Source organism: Falco cherrug, chromosome 7 (assembly GCF_023634085.1).
Source record: "Falco cherrug isolate bFalChe1 chromosome 7, bFalChe1.pri, whole genome shotgun sequence".
NCBI classification, from domain to species: domain Eukaryota; kingdom Metazoa; phylum Chordata; class Aves; order Falconiformes; family Falconidae; genus Falco; species Falco cherrug.
In genome coordinates, this window is record NC_073703.1 from 1,943,215 (window position 1) to 1,959,723 (window position 16,509).

Genomic DNA, 16,509 nt, shown 5'->3' on the forward strand with positions numbered 1-16,509 from the left:
GAGAAGGGAGGAGCGCGGGCGCGAGCAGGGGGAGCAAGGAAAAGCAAAGAAATATTGGGGGATGCAGGGAACTGGGGGGTCCCACGCAGGGGATTCAGGCCCTCTGGAAAAGCCTGGTGCAAGGATCCCCTGTGGTCAGGCTGGCCTTGGCCCCTGGCCTCATCCTGGCTTCATCCCCAGCTTTGGGGCTGGGAACAAACGCAGCAGGAGGGGGGGGAAAGGAGAAAAGGAAAAATCTACACGTGGAAAACACACGGCCCTACAGCCAGGACTTAAAGCAACAGGAAAGTGCCAGGCAGCACAAGGGCAGCTCTGGGGACAGGGGGGTGGCAGGGACTGGGCTGCCCACTCCAGCTTTCGGGGTGCTGCCTCAGTTTCCCCAGGGTGGCAGATGGAGGGAAGGATGCTGGGATGCTTTTTCCCAGCTTCATCTCTGCCTTGAAATATCCCCCTGTGGATGCCAGGCTGGGGTCGCGGGGCTGTAAAAAGGCTGGGGCGGGGGGTGTTGGGCGTCCCTGTGGAGGACGAGGCCCTGGGGCTCAGTTTGCTCAGGCTCTTCATGCGGTGATGTGGAGGAGCGAGCCAGGGCGATGGCCCCAGCATGGTGATGGGTTCGGGGTTCACATGGGCTGGCTCCAGCCAGCAGCAGGGTTGGGGCCCCCCAGATGTGTTCCTCGCCCCCACCCAGCCTTTCTGTTTAATATTTCCAGCCCTGAGTTACCAATCAGTCTTTGGTTTTAATTCCTCCCTGGGGCTTAAAACCTTTTGTGCAGGATTCGTCTTCGTTTGGGATACAAAAGCAAGGGAAAAACCCCCAAATTGTCATCAACAGACAAATTCTGGGGGGAAGCTCCATTTTTTTGGCACAGTTTCCCCTTTGAAACCTGCCGAAAGCTTTCGTGAGGGACTGAAGGTGCTTGTCCAGGCCCTCACCCTGGTATCAGGCCTCCGGTGGGACAGTCACTGGTGTGAATTTGGGTCCCTTTGGGGAAGAACAGGGTCCTTCTGAGCAGGGAAGCGGGGCAGGGTCACATGGCATTGCCCCCCCCCCCCCCCCCCCGATGCTTTCCACGAGCCCAAACACTGTTCTGAGGCCATTGTACAACACCAAAACCTGCAGAATTCAACCCAAACGTCGAAGGTGTGCAGAGTGCCAGGGTGAAAAAAAGTGTAACCCCCAACATTTCGGGTTTTTACGCCAGCGGCTGCACTGGGCGGGCAGCCAGCGCCCCGCAGCCCGTCCTCCCGGCGCCCGGCGGGCAGGATGCGTGCGGCAGGCGGTACTGGGGCCAAACCCCGCAGCGTTCGCCCCAAAGCTGAAGGCGTGAATCACTCCAGGGTTAAAAAAAAGGCGTAAAGCCCCCGAAAGCGCAGCGTTTGACGCCGAGTGGCAGCATCTCGCGCGCAGGAGCCCCCCGCAGCCCCCCCGCCCCGCTCCAGGAGGGCAGCTCCGTGCCGGAGGCGGTGCCTAGGACCCGGGCCGCCGCTGCCCCCCGCGCTCCGCTCCCCTCCCGCCGCCGCCGCCGGGGAGCGCGGCCGCTCCGCCCGGCCCGGCAGCCGCTCCGCCCGGCCCGGGAACCGCTCCGCCCGGCCCGGCAGCCGCTCCGCCCGGCCCGGGAGCCGCTCCGCCCGGCCCGGCAGCCGCTCCGCCCGGCCCGGCAGCCGCTCCGCCCGGCCCGGGAGCCCCTCCGCCCGCCCCGGGAACCGCTCCGCCCGCCCCGGCAGCCGCTCCGCCGGGGCTGGGCGGCGGGCGCTGGGGGAGCCGCGGCGGGGCCGGGGCCGGCGCTGACGGCATGGCGCGGCGGGCAGCGTGGGGGCTGTGGGCAGCGCTGGGCTGCGGGCTGTGCCTGCTGGCGGGCGGGCAGCAGCAGGCGGGCGGGCAGCCCTGGCGGCAGCTGATCCAGTGGGAGAACAACGGCCGGGTGTACAGCCTGCTCAACACCGGCGCCGAGTACGTGCCGCCGGGGCAGGAGAGACCCGGAGGGAACCGGCTGCTGCTGGCGGGAGCGGTGACCGGCGGCACGGGCAGCGTGCGGCGGCAGGCACCGGCCGTCCCGCCGCGGCCGGGCTCCGAGACGGTGCGGGGGCAGACGCGGCACCCCTTCGGCTTCGGGCAGGTGCCCGAAAACTGGCGGGAGGGGCCGGTGGGCGACAGCACCCCCTCGCAACGGGCCCGGCCTGCCGGCCGCCTGCGGCAGCCTTCCTCCGCCTCCTCCGCCTCCTCCTTCGCCTACGCCTCCGCCGGGCAGCCCGCGTACCCCCAGCTCCCCTTCGCCCCCCAGTACGAGCCCTACGAGGCGCCCCGGGCGTACGACGAGGCGTACACCTACTACCGCAGCACCGGCACCGGCGGGGCGGCCGTGGCGGCGGCGGCAGCGGGTGCCAGCGTGGTGTACCCCTTCCAGCCCCGGGCACGCTACGAGGACTACGGGGAGGAGCAGAGCCCCTACAGAGCCCAGGGCTACTACCCGGCGGCCGAGCGCCCCTACGTGCCCGCCGCCCCGCAGCCGGCCGATGGGCTGGACCGCCGGTACTCCCACAGCTTGTACCACGACGCGGGGGGCCCGCCGGAGCAGGGCGGCTCGGACTCGTATGCCAGCCAGCATCCCACCGGGCAGGGCATCGCGCCCGCCGACAACCTGCAGGCACCCGGGACTGGGTACGGGGGCCAGTATCCCCCCTATGAGCCGCAGCCACAGCCGCCTTTTCGGGCGCTGGAGCCTTACGGGGTTCCGCACCCCGAGTCCTACCTGCCTGCCAGGAGCCCCGAAATACCGCAGGCCGTCCCAGATAGCCAAGCCCGGGTCAGCGTGGGCAGCGTCTACAGGCCCAGCCACGGCGGACGGGGTGAGTCTGGGGGGGACCCCGGGGTGGGTGGCAGCTCCCCGGGGTGGGATGGTGCCCTGGGTGCTCCATCACCTGGGGGAGACGGCGTCCCCAAGGGCACAGCCCTCTGCACGTGTCTGGGGCCAGTTGCACTCCAAGGATGCTGCCTGCCGCAGTGCTATGGGGACAAATGTGGCAGAGGGGCCACCAAGGGGCTGTTAGAGATGCTACATATTTTGGGAATGATGTTTGAGGAGGTGAAAAACAGGGAGGAAAGGGAAGGTGTGTGAAGGAGCAAGTCCCAGTGGGGTCTGGGCTGGGGCTGTGCCATGTCCCAGGTCACCCTGAATTTTTGTGGAGTGGGTCTGTGCTGTGTCCCCAGCCAGCCCGCCTGCGTGGGGTGGCTGTGTGCCGTGGGTTGGGGTCATGCCAGCTCCTGGGGTGGACGTATGCCATGTCCCTGGTCATCCTGCATCCATGGGGTGGCTGTGTGCCGTGGACTGGGGACACACCGTGCTCCTGGGGTGGGACAGTGCCATGTCCTGGGCCATCCTGGCCACATGCCCTGTGCCAGGGCACGCTCAGTTCATAGCTGGATCTGTGCTGCCTCACTGGGGGCCAGTCACCCCATCACCTCCCTGTGCTGGCCACAGCAGGGGACCAAGGTTGCTGCAGGGACGCTGTCATTTCACGTCCTACTGACCCCGATCCTGATGAAATCCTGTGGCTTTTCTCTGAGGCTTGCCAAGAGTGTTTTTGCTCCGTGGTGAAATTGGAAGCAAGGCTGGAGGGCGTGAGGAGCAGCAGCCTGGGGGATCTGTTCCCTGCCTGTCCCTTGGGAAACCCATGTCAGCTGGAGCCTCTGACCTGTCTGACCCCATAACCCATCCAGCCCCATCCCTAGTTTCTGAGAAAAACCCATCCCAGAGGGTTTGTACTGGGGGAAGTGTTTATCCCAGCCCTGCCCCATTGCGTGCAAGTGAGTAAACACAGCGAGAGCAGCCGGGCTAGGTCAGCCTGAGGTCCGGCCAGCCCTGCCGAAAATGTGTGGGAAAGAGCTTGGGAACAGAATTTGTGCAGAGAAGGTCTTCCTCCAGATCTCTGCCTACCTTGCCAGGAGCAGCCGCTTCTGCCGGGTGAGGGATGCAGGGGTGAGGGATGCTGGCAGTCCCGTGTCTCTGGGGAGGGATGTCTGGGGACAGCTGCCCTGCAGATGACACGAGGCGACAGAGGGAAATGGGAAGATGCCTGCCAAGCTTATCTTATTCCTGTTGGCAAAGGCTGTGTCCTTCAAGGATACCTGGAAGCTGGGCCAGGAGGTGATGGGGCTGTGGCTCTGCCAGGGGGATCGGGCTGCCCACAGGTGGGTGGACAACCCTTGTTAGCCAATGAGCCCACCACTGGGACACCTACCTCCCGGTGAAGGAGCCCCCAGCCTCCTCCTTTACATTTTTCCTTAATGAATCTAAATAAGGGAATAAAGATCATCCCACCAGCCCAGGGAGGTGGCTCTCTGCAGCCACCCTGCTGCCTGGCCTCTCCTCCGGGTCACCTGCTGCTCTCTCCAACCAAAGTTTGTTTGGGGAAAGCTGTCACCTCCCTGGGGGTCACCAAAAATACCTCCAAGCCTGTCACCTGCAGGGCCACCCTTTGGGCAGGTTTCTTAATTAGTCAAAACACTTTATAAAGCTGAATCAGATGTTAATTATGCACCTAAGCTCTTTAAGAGCCTCCTAATCCCACCGGGCTCTGCCAGGAATGTGCGGCATTCCTGGCCCCTCGCTGGGGCACCTGGAGGGTTAATTAAGCGATTAGATCCCACTGGTTTTTATGAGGGGGTTTATTGGGGCTTGTGTGGGGGTTTACTGGGGCTTGTGTGAGCATCGTGGGTCATCTGCCTCCCTCCACCCAAACCAGCCAATGAAGACATCTTGAGATATGAGAGCTTCCAGCCCTAAATCTTTAAGTGGCCAGGCCATGGGGGAGGTGCGGGAGGAGCATCTCATGTGGCTTGGTCAAGGGAAGGGGAAGACCAAGCTTTGGCAAGGAGATGGGGAGGACACACCAAAAGTCTTCGTGTCTCCTGCTCACAGCCTCTGCAGAGGACTCAAGTGCCACCCAAGGCTTGCTCAGGGGCTGAATCATCTCATGCAAAGGAGGTCTTGGCTGGTGAAAGCCAAGCCCACGTGTCCTTTTAAGCCATGGGGGCAGATACCTTGCCCCTCCTTGTGGGGTTTGACCAAGGTGCCAGTTCTCACTGGGGGTCCCCACTCTCAGCTGACCCCCAGGAGGCATCCCCAGGGCCTTCCTCACCCTGACCCCTCCTCCGACCCCTCCCCTCTGCTTTTCTCCATCTCCAGCAGACTTTTTTTGCTTTGCCCTCATGGAAACAGATTGTCTGGGGTTTGTTGTTGAATGGGAGCAGGTTTTGGAAATCCCATGGGGGATTTTGGTACCCACTAAGGCTGAGTTGTGGTGGCTGTGGTGACATCTGAGAATGGGGCACCTGGGCCAGGAGATGACAATCTTGTTGGGAAAGTCTTCCTTTTGTGGGATTGGGAATGGGTTTAGGTTGATTTTGTTGCCATCTTCAGGCATTTAACAACCAACAGGGGATCTTGAGAAGATTCAGTGGGGGTGGGATGGGGGGATGAAGAGGAGTGCCAAGAGGTGCTGGAAAAGGGATGCTGCAGGGCTGGAGTGTGATGTGGGGGTGAAGGACTGAATCTGGAGGTGCTGGAGGAGGGATGCTGTGGGGATGGGATGGGGACACAAAGGGTTGCATCTTGGTCGCTCGGGGGTGTCCCCATGTCCCCGTCCCCACTGCTCACAGCCACCCCCTTCAGTGGTCCCTGCATCTCCAGGGCTGGGACCCAGCACGACTGTGCACAGGGAGGCAAAGCAGCTGCCCTCTTTGAAAACTGCTGGGGCTGGGATTTTTCGGCTAAGCCCAGCACACCTGCACAAACAGCTCGGTGGGGAGCAGGCCTGCTTTTTTTTATTATTCTAATTTTCACGGTGAATAAGAAGGAAATCTTCTCTGGCAGCTCCCCGGGGCAGGCCAAGGGGTGGGGGAGGAAAAACAAACATTTTCTTGCTGTGGTTGTCCCTTTTCAGAGGCGATAGGGGGGGGCTGCCAGGCCCCCTGACTTGCTGGAGGTGGAGAAGTGCTGGCTCAGCAAAAACGGATCAGGACTTGGCCAGCCCCAGATGGGGACAGTTTGGTGCCCTGCTGAGATAAGGGGACATTTGCAGGATGGTGGGGCCGATCCTGCCATCTCATTAACCCCAGCGATGCCGGCGCTTGCGGTTTGACCCTTTGCTGCCATGTCTGAGCTGAAAATCAGGCGTGAGACCCTACAATAACAACGGGGCCATCCAGGGCAAGCTCCGTCGTGGGGGGAAAATAAAACTCCCTGTTGGTAAAGGAGTCGGGTTTCTCTCTGGAGCGTACAAGAATTTATTATAAACAACAGCAGGGAGGAAAAGCTGTTTTATAAATGATGACAAATGTTCCTCTCGCAAGCGGGACAGGGCCCAGGGGTCTTTCTGCACTGCTTTTTTCATTATTAATTTTTTTTAAGTGGGGGGAAAAAGTCTTTCCAAGCTCTCCCAATTTCCCCCCTGGCGTGCATGGCCCCCCCTGGGTATTACATCAGCAGCGATGACCAAGCAAGCGGGGCAGGAAATGAGCTCCAAAGGAGTGACGTGATCCCTCGAGGGAAGGCAGGCCAAGGAACAAGAAGGCATTGTTCTTTTTGCCTGTGGAAAAAAAAAAGGGGGGAAAAAAGGGAAAAAGGGGGGAAAAAAAGGAAATGTGCTGGAAACTGGGTGCAAAGGGTGGAACTGGTGTGGCTGGAGACCCCTGGTCCCTTGAAAGGGGATAGAGGTGAGGATGAGGGATGGGGAGGGGTGTGGGGATGGGAAGGGGGATGAAGGGTGAGGATGGGGATGATGATGGTGACAGGGATGGAGATGGGGGTGAAGATGGCAGTGAGAGTGGGGATGGGGGTGAGGATGGAGACTGGAATGGGAATGAAGATGGGGATGAGGATGAGGATGGGGTTGAGAATGAGGATGGGGTTGAGAATGAGGACGGGGATGGATATGAAGACAAGGACGAGGATGGGGACGAGGATGAGGATGGGGATGAAGATGAGGACAGGAAGGGGTTTGGTGTTGAGGATGAGGATGAGGATGGGGCTGGGGACAGACCGGGAGGGAGATGGGGCTGAGCATAGGGATGTGGACAGGCAGGTGAGCTCACAGGAAGGAGAGGTGCTAAGCAGAGGTTGAGGAGCAGGGCTTGACTTTGCAGAGGGCTAGGAGAAGGGAAACTGAGGCACAGAGTGCCTGGGGAGCATTCCCCCCCACCCCAGTCCTTCTTGAGGTGCAGATGTAAGGATGCTTTCTCAGCTGGTGGTCCCAGAGGAGCCTTTGGGAGGGGGAGGAGTGAAAGGGTGTTGCTGGGGGGGAGTGCCAGCTCCAGCTGGGCTCCGTAATTCTTTTGGAAAGTGAGGCAGCCCCCGCCCATCCCTGCCGCTGTCTGTCCACAGCCCGCTTCGGCTTGGCCCCAAGCGCAGGGCAACATCGGGAATTCGAGGAGGGGAGGGATAATGGCATAGAGGCCCCGGGGTTAGCAGAGCCCCCACTTTCACCCCTGTTTTGTGGTGGAAAACAGGGAACAGGGCAGGAAATAGGGACACACACCGCTGCTTTTTTGGGGGTTATGTCACCCCCTGTCTCTGGCTGCTGCAGTGGTGGGAGCTGGGGGACTCCAAGGGACCCCAATAACCCCTCACAGGGCAGCCGAGCACGACGAGCAGCTGGGGCTGGGTATAGTTGCTTGCAGGAGGACGGGTTGAGCAATCCCGGTGTAGGAAAATGGAGGATTGGGATTTGCCAGCAGGAACTGGAGGGGAAGGGGAGGGGAAGGGAGGATTTTCCGTCTGCAGCTTAAAATTAAAAAAACGTGGTGGTGACCGAAGCAAAATTTCCCCACTAGGTCGGGGCTTGCTGCTTCGAAGCAGGGACTGCTGTGTCCCCAAGCCTTGTCCTTGTCTTCAGGGCTGTCCCCATCCTCCTGGCAGGTCTCCCCGACTTGGTGCCGGACCCCAACTATGTGCAAGCATCCACCTATGTGCAGCGAGCTCACCTGTACTCGCTGCGCTGCGCAGCTGAGGAGAAGTGCCTGGCCAGGTAGGAGCAGCCACGGGGTGTGGGCTGCGTCCTGGGGCGAGGGGGACATGAGGACACAGGGCAGTGAGGGGGGTCCTGGGGCGAGGGGTACATGGGGACACAGGGGAGAGAGGGAGGTCCTGGGGCGAGGGGATATGTGGGGAGAGAGAGGGGTCCTGGGCCAAGGGGGTACATGGGGGCACAGGGGAGAGAGGGGGGTCCTGGGGCAAGAGTGTACATGGGGACACGGGAGAGAGAGCGAGGTCCTGGGGCAAGGGGGAGATGGGGAGTGGGCAGGTGGGGGGACCAGCGGGCAATAAGGGATGTGCTGGTGGGAGAGAAGGATGGAGGAGGATGAAGAAGGATGGAGGAGAGGGGAAGGAAGGGGGAAAGGGAGGAGGGAAGGGTAAGGAGGAAAAGGATGAAGGAGAAGGATGAGGACAGAATGAAAGGGAAGGGAAGGATAGGGAGGGGAAGGGGAAAGGGGAGGAGAAGGATGAAAAGGGTAGAGGAGAAGGGAAGGATAGGGAAGAGGGAAGGGAAAGGGAAGAGGTATGGAGAAGAAGGAGGACAAAGGAAAAGAATGGAGGAGACAAGGAAAGGAGAAAGGGAAGGATAGGGAACAGGAAAGAGGAAAGGGAAGGGGAGGGAGGAGAAAAGGAAAGGGAAGCAGGAAGGGAAAGGAGAAGGATGAAGGAGAGAAACAAAGGAGAAAGAAGAGGAAAGGAGAAAGGGAAGCAGAAAGGGAAAGGAGAAGGATGAAGGAGAGGAGAAGGAAAGAGGGAAGGGCAAAGGAAAGGGCAAAGCCAAGCCTGAAGCAAAGCACAGAGCAAAGCAAAGCCCAGAGGAAGGTGCCTGGCAGGTGCTGCAGGCAGGGGACCTTCTCTTCTCTCGTTCTTTTTTCGTAATTTCCTTTTCCGTGGAGGAAACCCTCCCTACAGAGGCACTTGCTGGGGATTCTCCTCCTCAGGGTGCCAGCACTGAGGCTATGCCCTGCGCCTGGGGGGGCTCCTGTCCCCGGGGCTGGGACCAAGGGCAGGGGGGCCATGGGCATTGACCTTTCCTGACGTCCCCAGCACTGCCTACACCGCTGAAGCCACCGACTACGATGTGCGGGTGCTCCTGCGGTTTCCCCAGCGGGTGAAGAACCAGGGCACAGCCGACTTTCTGCCCAGCCGGCCCCGGCACAGCTGGGAGTGGCACAGCTGCCACCAGTGAGTGTCCCCACCTCCCCTCCGCCAGCCCTCCTTTGCACTGCAGTTTTAAGGCTTTTTAAATGGCATTTAAAAAACTGTTTTAAATGGCATTTCCCCATTTTTGTGGCTTTGCTTGGAGATCTTGGGGTGGGGGGTGGGGGGTGACCTTGCTTTGCCTCTTTGTTGCTAAAGCCACCAAGCTCCTGCCATTAATGTCCCCAAGGAGGGAGCTGGCAAGCTGGTGTGGATCTGGAGTTGATGGGGAGCCACCAGAATCACATCTGGGGAGGGACCGGCACCATGAGGGGGGCCACCCTGACTGTGTGTCACCCCCTCACCATCCCCATCCCCAGGCACTACCACAGCATGGATGAGTTCAGCCACTATGACCTGCTGGATGCCACCACAGGGAGGAAGGTGGCCGAGGGCCACAAAGCCAGCTTCTGCCTGGAGGACACCACCTGCGATTTTGGCAACCTGAAGCGTTACGCCTGCACAGCCCACACGCAGGTGTGTTTGGGGGGGGGACGTTCCAAGGGCTTCTCAGGGTTCACCCCTCCCAGAACCCCCTCAACCCCCTTTTTCTACCTGCAGGGCTTGAGCCCAGGCTGCTACGACACCTACAACGCCGACATCGATTGCCAGTGGATCGATATTACGGATGTGCAGCCAGGGAATTACGTCTTAAAGGTGGCCGGGATTGTTGGGGGAGATTTTTTAGGGGAGAACATTACTGGTTTGGGGTTGGCTTGGGATCTTCTCAACCATGAAGTTCGGGACCATGCACCTTCTTTGGTGCCATCCCTTTAGCATGGGTTTAGGGGCTGCTCGTCTCCCCTGTTACTCATTTTTGGGGGTGTTTTTCCTCCCCTTTCCCCCATTTTTAGGTTCAAGTGAACCCCAAATACATTGTCCTGGAGTCGGACTTCACCAACAACGTGGTGAGGTGCAACATCCATTACACCGGACGCTATGTCGCCACGACAAACTGCAAGATTTCACAGTAAGGAGATGTCGGTCTGTCCTCTGTCCATCTCTCCTCTGTTCTTCCCTCAGCTTCAAAAAAACCCAGAGATGGGGGTTGGACCCAAGTGGTTTAATTCTGTTTTTCCTCCCTTGCATCTGGGTTTTCTCTGTGAGTATTAGAAAAAAAAGCTGGATTTGGCAGCGGTGGAGGTGGGGGTCGTGTCTTGCTCCCTTTTGGGGTGTTTATATTGAATTTCCTTGTTATTCTGGGGAAGAACAAAGCTGAGTTTCAAAAGAACCTCCCCTCTGCTTTTGAAACGTTTTTAAATGTCTTCCTAAGCGCATTCCCCAACTCCTGGGATATTTTTTTTTTGTCTTCTTTCAGATCTTGATGGGAGCAGGGCCGGAGGGACGTCACCTGCTCCAGCCTCTGACCCCCTCTTGAAAGTGCCTGAGCTGGCTCCTCTTTCCCACTGGATACCCCAGAGCCCATCAGCAGCTCCTCGAGACCCCCCTGCCCCCAAATCAAAAAACATTTCTTCACATTAAAAGGAGGGGAAGCGAGAATGACTCTGCAAAATATAATTTTATACTTAACTTTTCTTTAACCTTTGGGGTTTTTTCCATTTCCTAAGGGAAACTGATGCTGAGGTTTAGCTGGAATAAAGGCAGGGGCGGGCCCATAAACGGCAGTATAAATGATGTAAATCGCATATTAGCAATAGAGAGCTCTGTAGTCTTTAACCCCTTTGGCATTTTTGGGGGGGTGTCTCTGGCAATGCCGCCTCCCCAGGAGGGGAAGACGACAGCCTGGAGTTGGAGGTGCTGCCCTGGCAGGGATGCTCAACCCCTCTTCTCGAGGCGGCTGCCATGCCGGGATGCTCTGATTACTTTGGGACCAAAGGTGCTGGAAATCCCGTCACTGTAACAGGGGCTCGCTCCGTCTGTTTGGCTTTTAAGAATAGGGAGGGAGTCCTTGAGATGACTGGAAGTCTTGGTTTATTATTATTGTTATTAATATTATTATTATTATTTTCACAAGCTTTAAAACCAGAAATCATTAAAACACATTGCTTTTGAGGGTTCGGTGTTTAACTGAGGCCGTGGTGCCACACGACGGCCCACAAAGGAGGGATGTCCCAGGATGGCCCCAGTCCAGGAATGGGATATGGGTCCCTCCCGAGGGGTGACCTAAGGGAAAGCCATTGACTTTTCCACGTTGTCCTTTAACGCTGGAGAGCAAAGGGCACAACACGTGGGGAGGGCAGGGAAGGCTGCGCTCCCCAAAACACCCCAAGGGCTCCTCCGCCTGCCCTGCCTGGGAAGGAGCATGGGACACGGCCACCCCCTTGGTGACATCCCCTGTGCTTCGGGAGCCACAGACCTGTATCAGCCCCTGCGCCCCAACCCCTGCTCCCCCTTTCTCCTCGACACCACCCCCACCCCGACCCCGGCCACCTCCTGTCCCCAGCGGGTCCCGCCCGCCGCCAGGCTCCGCCCGGGGGCCCGGGGGGGCTGCGGGGGGTCTCGGGGCGGCTGTGGGCTCCGCGGGTGCTCCTCGGGAAGAGCCCCCCGGCCCGGGGGCAGCTGCCAGGCGCGCAGCCCCGGGACGCAGCGGGGCAGCCCCGGCCCCCGCCCCGCCGAGGGACGCCCCGGCCCGGCAGCAGCTCGGCGCCGGGGGCCGCACGCCCGAGGTAAGGGACGCTCCGGCTGAGGGGCACCCGGGCGCCCCCCCCGACGCCCTAACGGACCCTCCGGCTCATTCAGCCCCGACCGACGGCCGCCCCGTCTCCCCCCGCGGCTGCCCCAGCTCGGGTTCAGCCCCGGCTGCCTCCCCCCAGCCCCGGCTGCGCCATGGACGCTTCGGCCCCGCGGCCGTCTGGGGACAGAGGCGGCACCGGGGCTGCCGGAGGGTCCCATGGCCCTGCTCGACACCCGCTGCCCCCCGGCTCTCGCCCCCCCAGCCGGCATCTGGGGGCTGGGAACGGCCAACCGTCTCCAGCTCCCCTGCCCCGCAGGCGGCACCGGGCGGGCTCGGATCCCCACAGGCAGCCCCGACCCCCCCCAGCTTGTGCAGGGGCCCGGCAGGTGGCCCCTCACCGGAGCGGAGTGCCCCTACCTCATGCCCCTACCTCGGGTGTGTGGCCCCCAAGGGGGGGGTGCCAGTGCCGGGGCTGTCACTTGTCCCCTTCCAGGAGGGCCCTCCCGAGGGAGCTGGGGTCCTTCCCTGGCCGAGCCCGAGCCCCCCACCCCAGGCTCAGCCTCCCCCCCCAGGAGCAGTGGCCAGAGGTCAGAGGACCCAGCTGGGATTCCTCTAGGGCAAGGGGACTGTTCCCGGTGTCACCCATGAGTGGGGCAGCTCCCAAAGCTGAGCCCCAAAGAGGTCCGAAACCCAGGTGAGGATGTGAGGGACCTCCCCGGGAGCTGGGAGGCTCTGGCACCCCCACAGCCACGTGCCAGGGATGGATGCTCCCTCTCCAGCAGGGCACCCAGCCCCATCCCGCCCCCAGGGTACCATTGCAGAGGAGCAGCACCGACAGGCTTTGTCCTTCCCAGGCTTTATTCCGCTCTCGCCCTGCGCTCAGGCCAAGGCGCGGGCGCACCTCCTGCGCCCCATGCCCACGGCCAGCACCACGCCGGCCAGCCCCACACCGGCCACCATGCAGATCAGCCCTGTCCCCACACTGGGCACCGCTTTCACCCCACCTGCAAAACCAAGGAGGCTGTTAGCGCTTGTCACCAGGGCTGTGACATGGGGCCACAGCCCGCCGGGACTCACCCTGACCTTCCTTCTGCCACTCTCCCACGGCGCCTGCATCCCTCGAGAGGAGCACAGGGCCGATGACCACGTCTGCTTCAGCCTTTTTCCCTAGGGAGGAAGGAGTGATGAGGTGGGCATGTCCCACAACCCCAGGGTGTCCCCTCCATCCCCATGGGGACTTTACCGTTGGCATCATGGCGGCGGAAGCGGCGGCTGGGCCATTGGTCCAGGGGGTTGAGCCTCCGGGAGAGCACAGGGGACTCGCAGTTGCCCATCTCACAGCAGCTGCAGATGTCCCGAGTGCCTTCCACGGGTGCCCAGCTGTAGCAGAGTGGGAGCATCATCACCAGAGCTCTGATGGCACCCATGGAGCATTCATGCCCCCCCTAAATCTGGGTCCATGACCCCCATCATGGGGGTGACCGTGACACCCGTGCTGTGCTGGGTTGCAGGGTGCTGGTGGGGACCTACCCAGGTGTGCCACATCCCGGTGCAGGGTGCAGCAGCTACTCACGTGTTTCTGGCTTTGTTGAAGGAACAAGCCTTGTTCAGGGGGTCTGGGGTTTGGTCCACTGGGGTCACCTTCAGGTGGCAGGTGATGTAGATCTGTGGGGAGGGCAACGGAAAGAGGTGGGGACCCACTGGTGGGGAACACCAGCTTGGTTTGGGGCTGGCAGGGGGACAGACACGCAGCCTTACCAGGTTCCTGGTGTCTCCTGCAAACCTAAACACGTCGATCCTGAAGCGCAGCATGTCCTCCCGAGGCCGCGGGGTGATGAAGGTAGAGCTGGTGTCATCTGACCTCCCATCAACCAGGCACCTGAGGTGGGAAGGGAGGGTCAGCATCCCAGTGAGCCCCCCACCAGCACTGCTGCAGGCGGGTCCCCGGGGCTCACCCGTTGAAGTCGATGATGGTGTAGTGGGGTGAGGAATCTGTGCCGGGGCTCAGGGCGGCCACGCAGCTGTCCACAAACAGCCGCAGCGGCACGTGGCTCTCGGTGCCCACCTCTGCTTGGATGTTGAGGACATCACCCAGCTGGAAACCGGTGAAGGGTCTCTCAGCGCTCCAGTCCTCTGCAAGGCAGTGCCGCGGTGACAAGGTGGGGGTGGCTCTGACTGTCCCCAAGTGTCCATGGGACCAGAGCTTAGCCCAAAAGCAGGAGTGCTGGTGTTTGGCATGGGGTAGGTTGGTGTACCCAGTGGGGTGCTGGGTCCCTGAGTTCCCCACACTGGGAAAAGGGTGGAAAATCTCTGTCTGCAGGTCGGTATGGCTTCCCACCTACCGTTCATGAGGCGCAGGGAGAACACCAGCCTCTCCTCTGCTGACAGCGTGGAGCTGAAGGGAGCCCAGGTGGGCCGGATGGCATTGCTGCTGACGTTCTCCCTCCTGGGCAAGGACCTTGTGCATCAGGATACAGCCCTGTGCTGGTCCCCAGGGACTGGGGGGGTACTGAGGATGGGGAGGCCTCACCTGGGGTAGTGGCACTCGATGGGGATGACAGCGGGATTGCTGCGGATGATGACAGGGTTGCTGGCAGGGCTGGGGTCATAGTTGAGGAGTGTGCGGTAGATGAGGGAATCTGGCGTGATCTGGGCAGGGAAGCAGTGAGAAGCTGTCAGAGAGGCCACCCCACCTCCCACCACAACCAAGCCACATAGCCACCCTTTCCTAAGTGGGAAATGCCGGGGAAATCCAAAGAAAGGGGGGAAAAGCCGGTGGAAAAGGGATGAAGGAGGCCGGCCTCATTCTCAGCAAGTTAAACTTCCTAATGGGCCAAAATGTGAGTGAAATGGGCCTGACGTGGGGGCTTTGCACCGTCAGCATGTCTCCAGCTGAAAGGGCAAAGCAGCCGTGGGGCAAAAATACTCCAGTATGGGGAAAATAGCCACTTGTCCTTCCCCCAGGCTGGTCCCTGATGGGGCTCTGTGCCTGGCACACAGGGCTCCCCCCAGCATCACACTGGATGGCCGGTGCACCGTCCCCCTGGAGATGCTCCCAGGGGGAATACCGGCGGGAAGCACCGCAGGGAGAAGGACTTACCTGCACGATGCTGCCACACTCGTGGAGGCCGGCGGTGAAGATGACAGTGTTGTGGACCGGGTTCAGTGAGGAATGCTTGCACGCTGCTGGCCCCAGCGTCAGGTCAGCTGCATTGACCAGGCGGCCGGTGCCAAAGAGGTCCCTGTGCACCGTCACCACCAGCTGAGCCTCCTGGCACTGCACCATCACCGGCTGCTGGCTGGAGATGGCTCGAGATTGGGGGTCCTCCATCCAGGACCAGGTGTGGGGGCCTGCCCGCACCCCCCGGCTCGCTGGGTCACCCCAGGAGAAATCCCAGGGTGGGTAGGCAGCCACCTCACCCACCACCCAGCAGAGAAGAGCGAGGATCAAGCCGCTTTCGGGTCCCATCCTGCCTTCTTCCAGCAAATCCCAGCACAGAGAGCTGCAGCTGCTCCTCCAGCCTTTATATCCACTTTGGAGCAGGAGCCGTCCGCCCCTGGTCTCCCATTTGGGGACCAATGGCACCCAAAGGCCAGCCCTCATAGGTGCAGGGAGAGGGGAGGCACAACCCCGTCATTCCCGGGGTGTGGGGACCCCCTGTTCCTGGGCTGCCCAAGGCAAAAGAAAACATCCTTGTCAGCCTCTTCGGGGAAGGTTGTTTATAAAACTCAGCAGAAGCCGGAGACGGGGAGACTGGTGCAAAGAGACTTGTTTAGGTTATAAGGTGATAAGGGGCTTTTCAAGGCTGCTGGGGAGGTGACAGCAGCAGGGAGCACAGGATCCATGATCCCAATCCGGGTGCTTCCCATCCCCTCCATGGGGACCATCCCTGCCCGGCGCCATTGTTTCCCCTGGGACTTTGGTTTTCCGCTCAGATGCTGATGTGCTGGGGCAGCTGGGGAGCCCACGCACTCACAGCTCCAGCCTGAATGGGGACTTTACACATCCCCCTGCTCCTCAGCAGGGCCGGGATGGGGACTTTCAGGCAGCAGCAGCTGATGGAGAACCCTCACCCCTGACACGAGTGTGGGTGTTCTCAGCCTGGGCCAAACCAGCCCTGCTTCAGCCTCGGCAGCGAGGGCATTAGCTGCAGCACTACAACCTCTCTTTTTTGTCTCTCCTGCCCTTCTCCAGCTCTTTCCGTTGTGTTTGTTTTGTTGCATTCAAGGAAACAGGCTCAGGGTATAAGAAGCTGAAGGCAAAGCACTCGCTCCACCCGTGCCGCAGCACCCCGGTTTGTATCCCACCCCCCACAAGCAGGGCTGGGCATTGCCTGGCTTGTCACAGCTGGAGAACAGGGAAAGCTGCTTAAAAATAAACCAGACATGTTTTCAAGCCTCGGTATTGGAGTTTCTGTCCCTTCTTTTGAACACTTTTCCCCTACCAGGGCTCTGCAAGCATCCCATAGACTCCATACATGGGGCGCTCCATTTTATACCCCAAATCCCTCTCTATTTTTTGAGATACCCCTGGCAAGCTCTAGGGACAGTAGAAAGCCTCTGGTTTGGATGTTCAAGCTGGAGAAGCTGTGCCATTTCTGGGAAAATGAAAAGAAACAGAAAGTTTTGGGGCAGGTGTTG

The 16,509-nt window shown here is 60.6% G+C and overlaps 2 protein-coding genes across 3 annotated transcripts; one reads left to right on the forward strand and one right to left on the reverse strand.

The window, feature by feature from the left end:
* Nucleotides 1-1,526: 1,526 nt before the first annotated feature.
* Nucleotides 1,527-11,233, forward strand: LOXL1 (lysyl oxidase like 1). Of its 2 annotated transcripts, none has more exons than XM_055717199.1 (7): nucleotides 1,527-2,847; nucleotides 7,917-8,025; nucleotides 9,081-9,218; nucleotides 9,554-9,710; nucleotides 9,795-9,890; nucleotides 10,088-10,203; nucleotides 10,552-11,233. In XM_055717199.1, exons 1-7 carry the CDS (start codon nucleotides 1,794-1,796, stop codon nucleotides 10,556-10,558), a joined length of 1,677 nt encoding a protein of 558 aa, XP_055573174.1. In that variant the 5' UTR covers nucleotides 1,527-1,793; the 3' UTR covers nucleotides 10,559-11,233. The 2 variants fall into 2 exon arrangements, with proteins under 2 accessions (XP_055573174.1, XP_027658681.1); XM_027802880.2 differs by lacking the exon at nucleotides 1,527-2,847 and adding an exon at nucleotides 2,867-6,715 and having other exon boundaries at nucleotides 10,552-11,227.
* A 1,494-nt stretch (nucleotides 11,234-12,727) lies between these two features.
* On the reverse strand, nucleotides 12,728-15,337 carry LOC102051019 (zona pellucida sperm-binding protein 3-like). The gene is made up of 9 exons (XM_005437508.3): nucleotides 14,969-15,337; nucleotides 14,399-14,517; nucleotides 14,211-14,314; nucleotides 13,824-14,001; nucleotides 13,627-13,747; nucleotides 13,442-13,533; nucleotides 13,112-13,248; nucleotides 12,946-13,035; nucleotides 12,728-12,872 (listed from the first exon to the last, which is right to left on the reverse strand). Exons 1-9 carry the CDS (start codon nucleotides 15,335-15,337, stop codon nucleotides 12,748-12,750), a joined length of 1,335 nt encoding a protein of 444 aa, XP_005437565.1. The 3' UTR covers nucleotides 12,728-12,747.
* Nucleotides 15,338-16,509: the final 1,172 nt, after the last annotated feature.

Coding starts and splice junctions, on each gene's coding strand:
- LOXL1 (XM_055717199.1), top strand. CDS start 1,794: ATGGCGCGGCGGGCAGCGTGGGGGCTGTGGGCAGCGCTGGGCTGCGGG. Junction 8,026..9,080: donor GAGGAGAAGTGCCTGGCCAG/GTAGGAGCAGCC, acceptor TGACGTCCCCAG/CACTGCCTACACCGCTGAAG. Junction 9,891..10,087: donor CAGGGAATTACGTCTTAAAG/GTGGCCGGGATT, acceptor CCCCATTTTTAG/GTTCAAGTGAACCCCAAATA.
- LOC102051019 (XM_005437508.3), bottom strand. CDS start 15,337: ATGGGACCCGAAAGCGGCTTGATCCTCGCTCTTCTCTGCTGGGTGGTG. Junction 14,518..14,968: donor AGTGTGGCAGCATCGTGCAG/GTAAGTCCTTCT, acceptor TTCCCTGCCCAG/ATCACGCCAGATTCCCTCAT. Junction 13,534..13,626: donor CAGGAGACACCAGGAACCTG/GTAAGGCTGCGT, acceptor CCCTCCCCACAG/ATCTACATCACCTGCCACCT.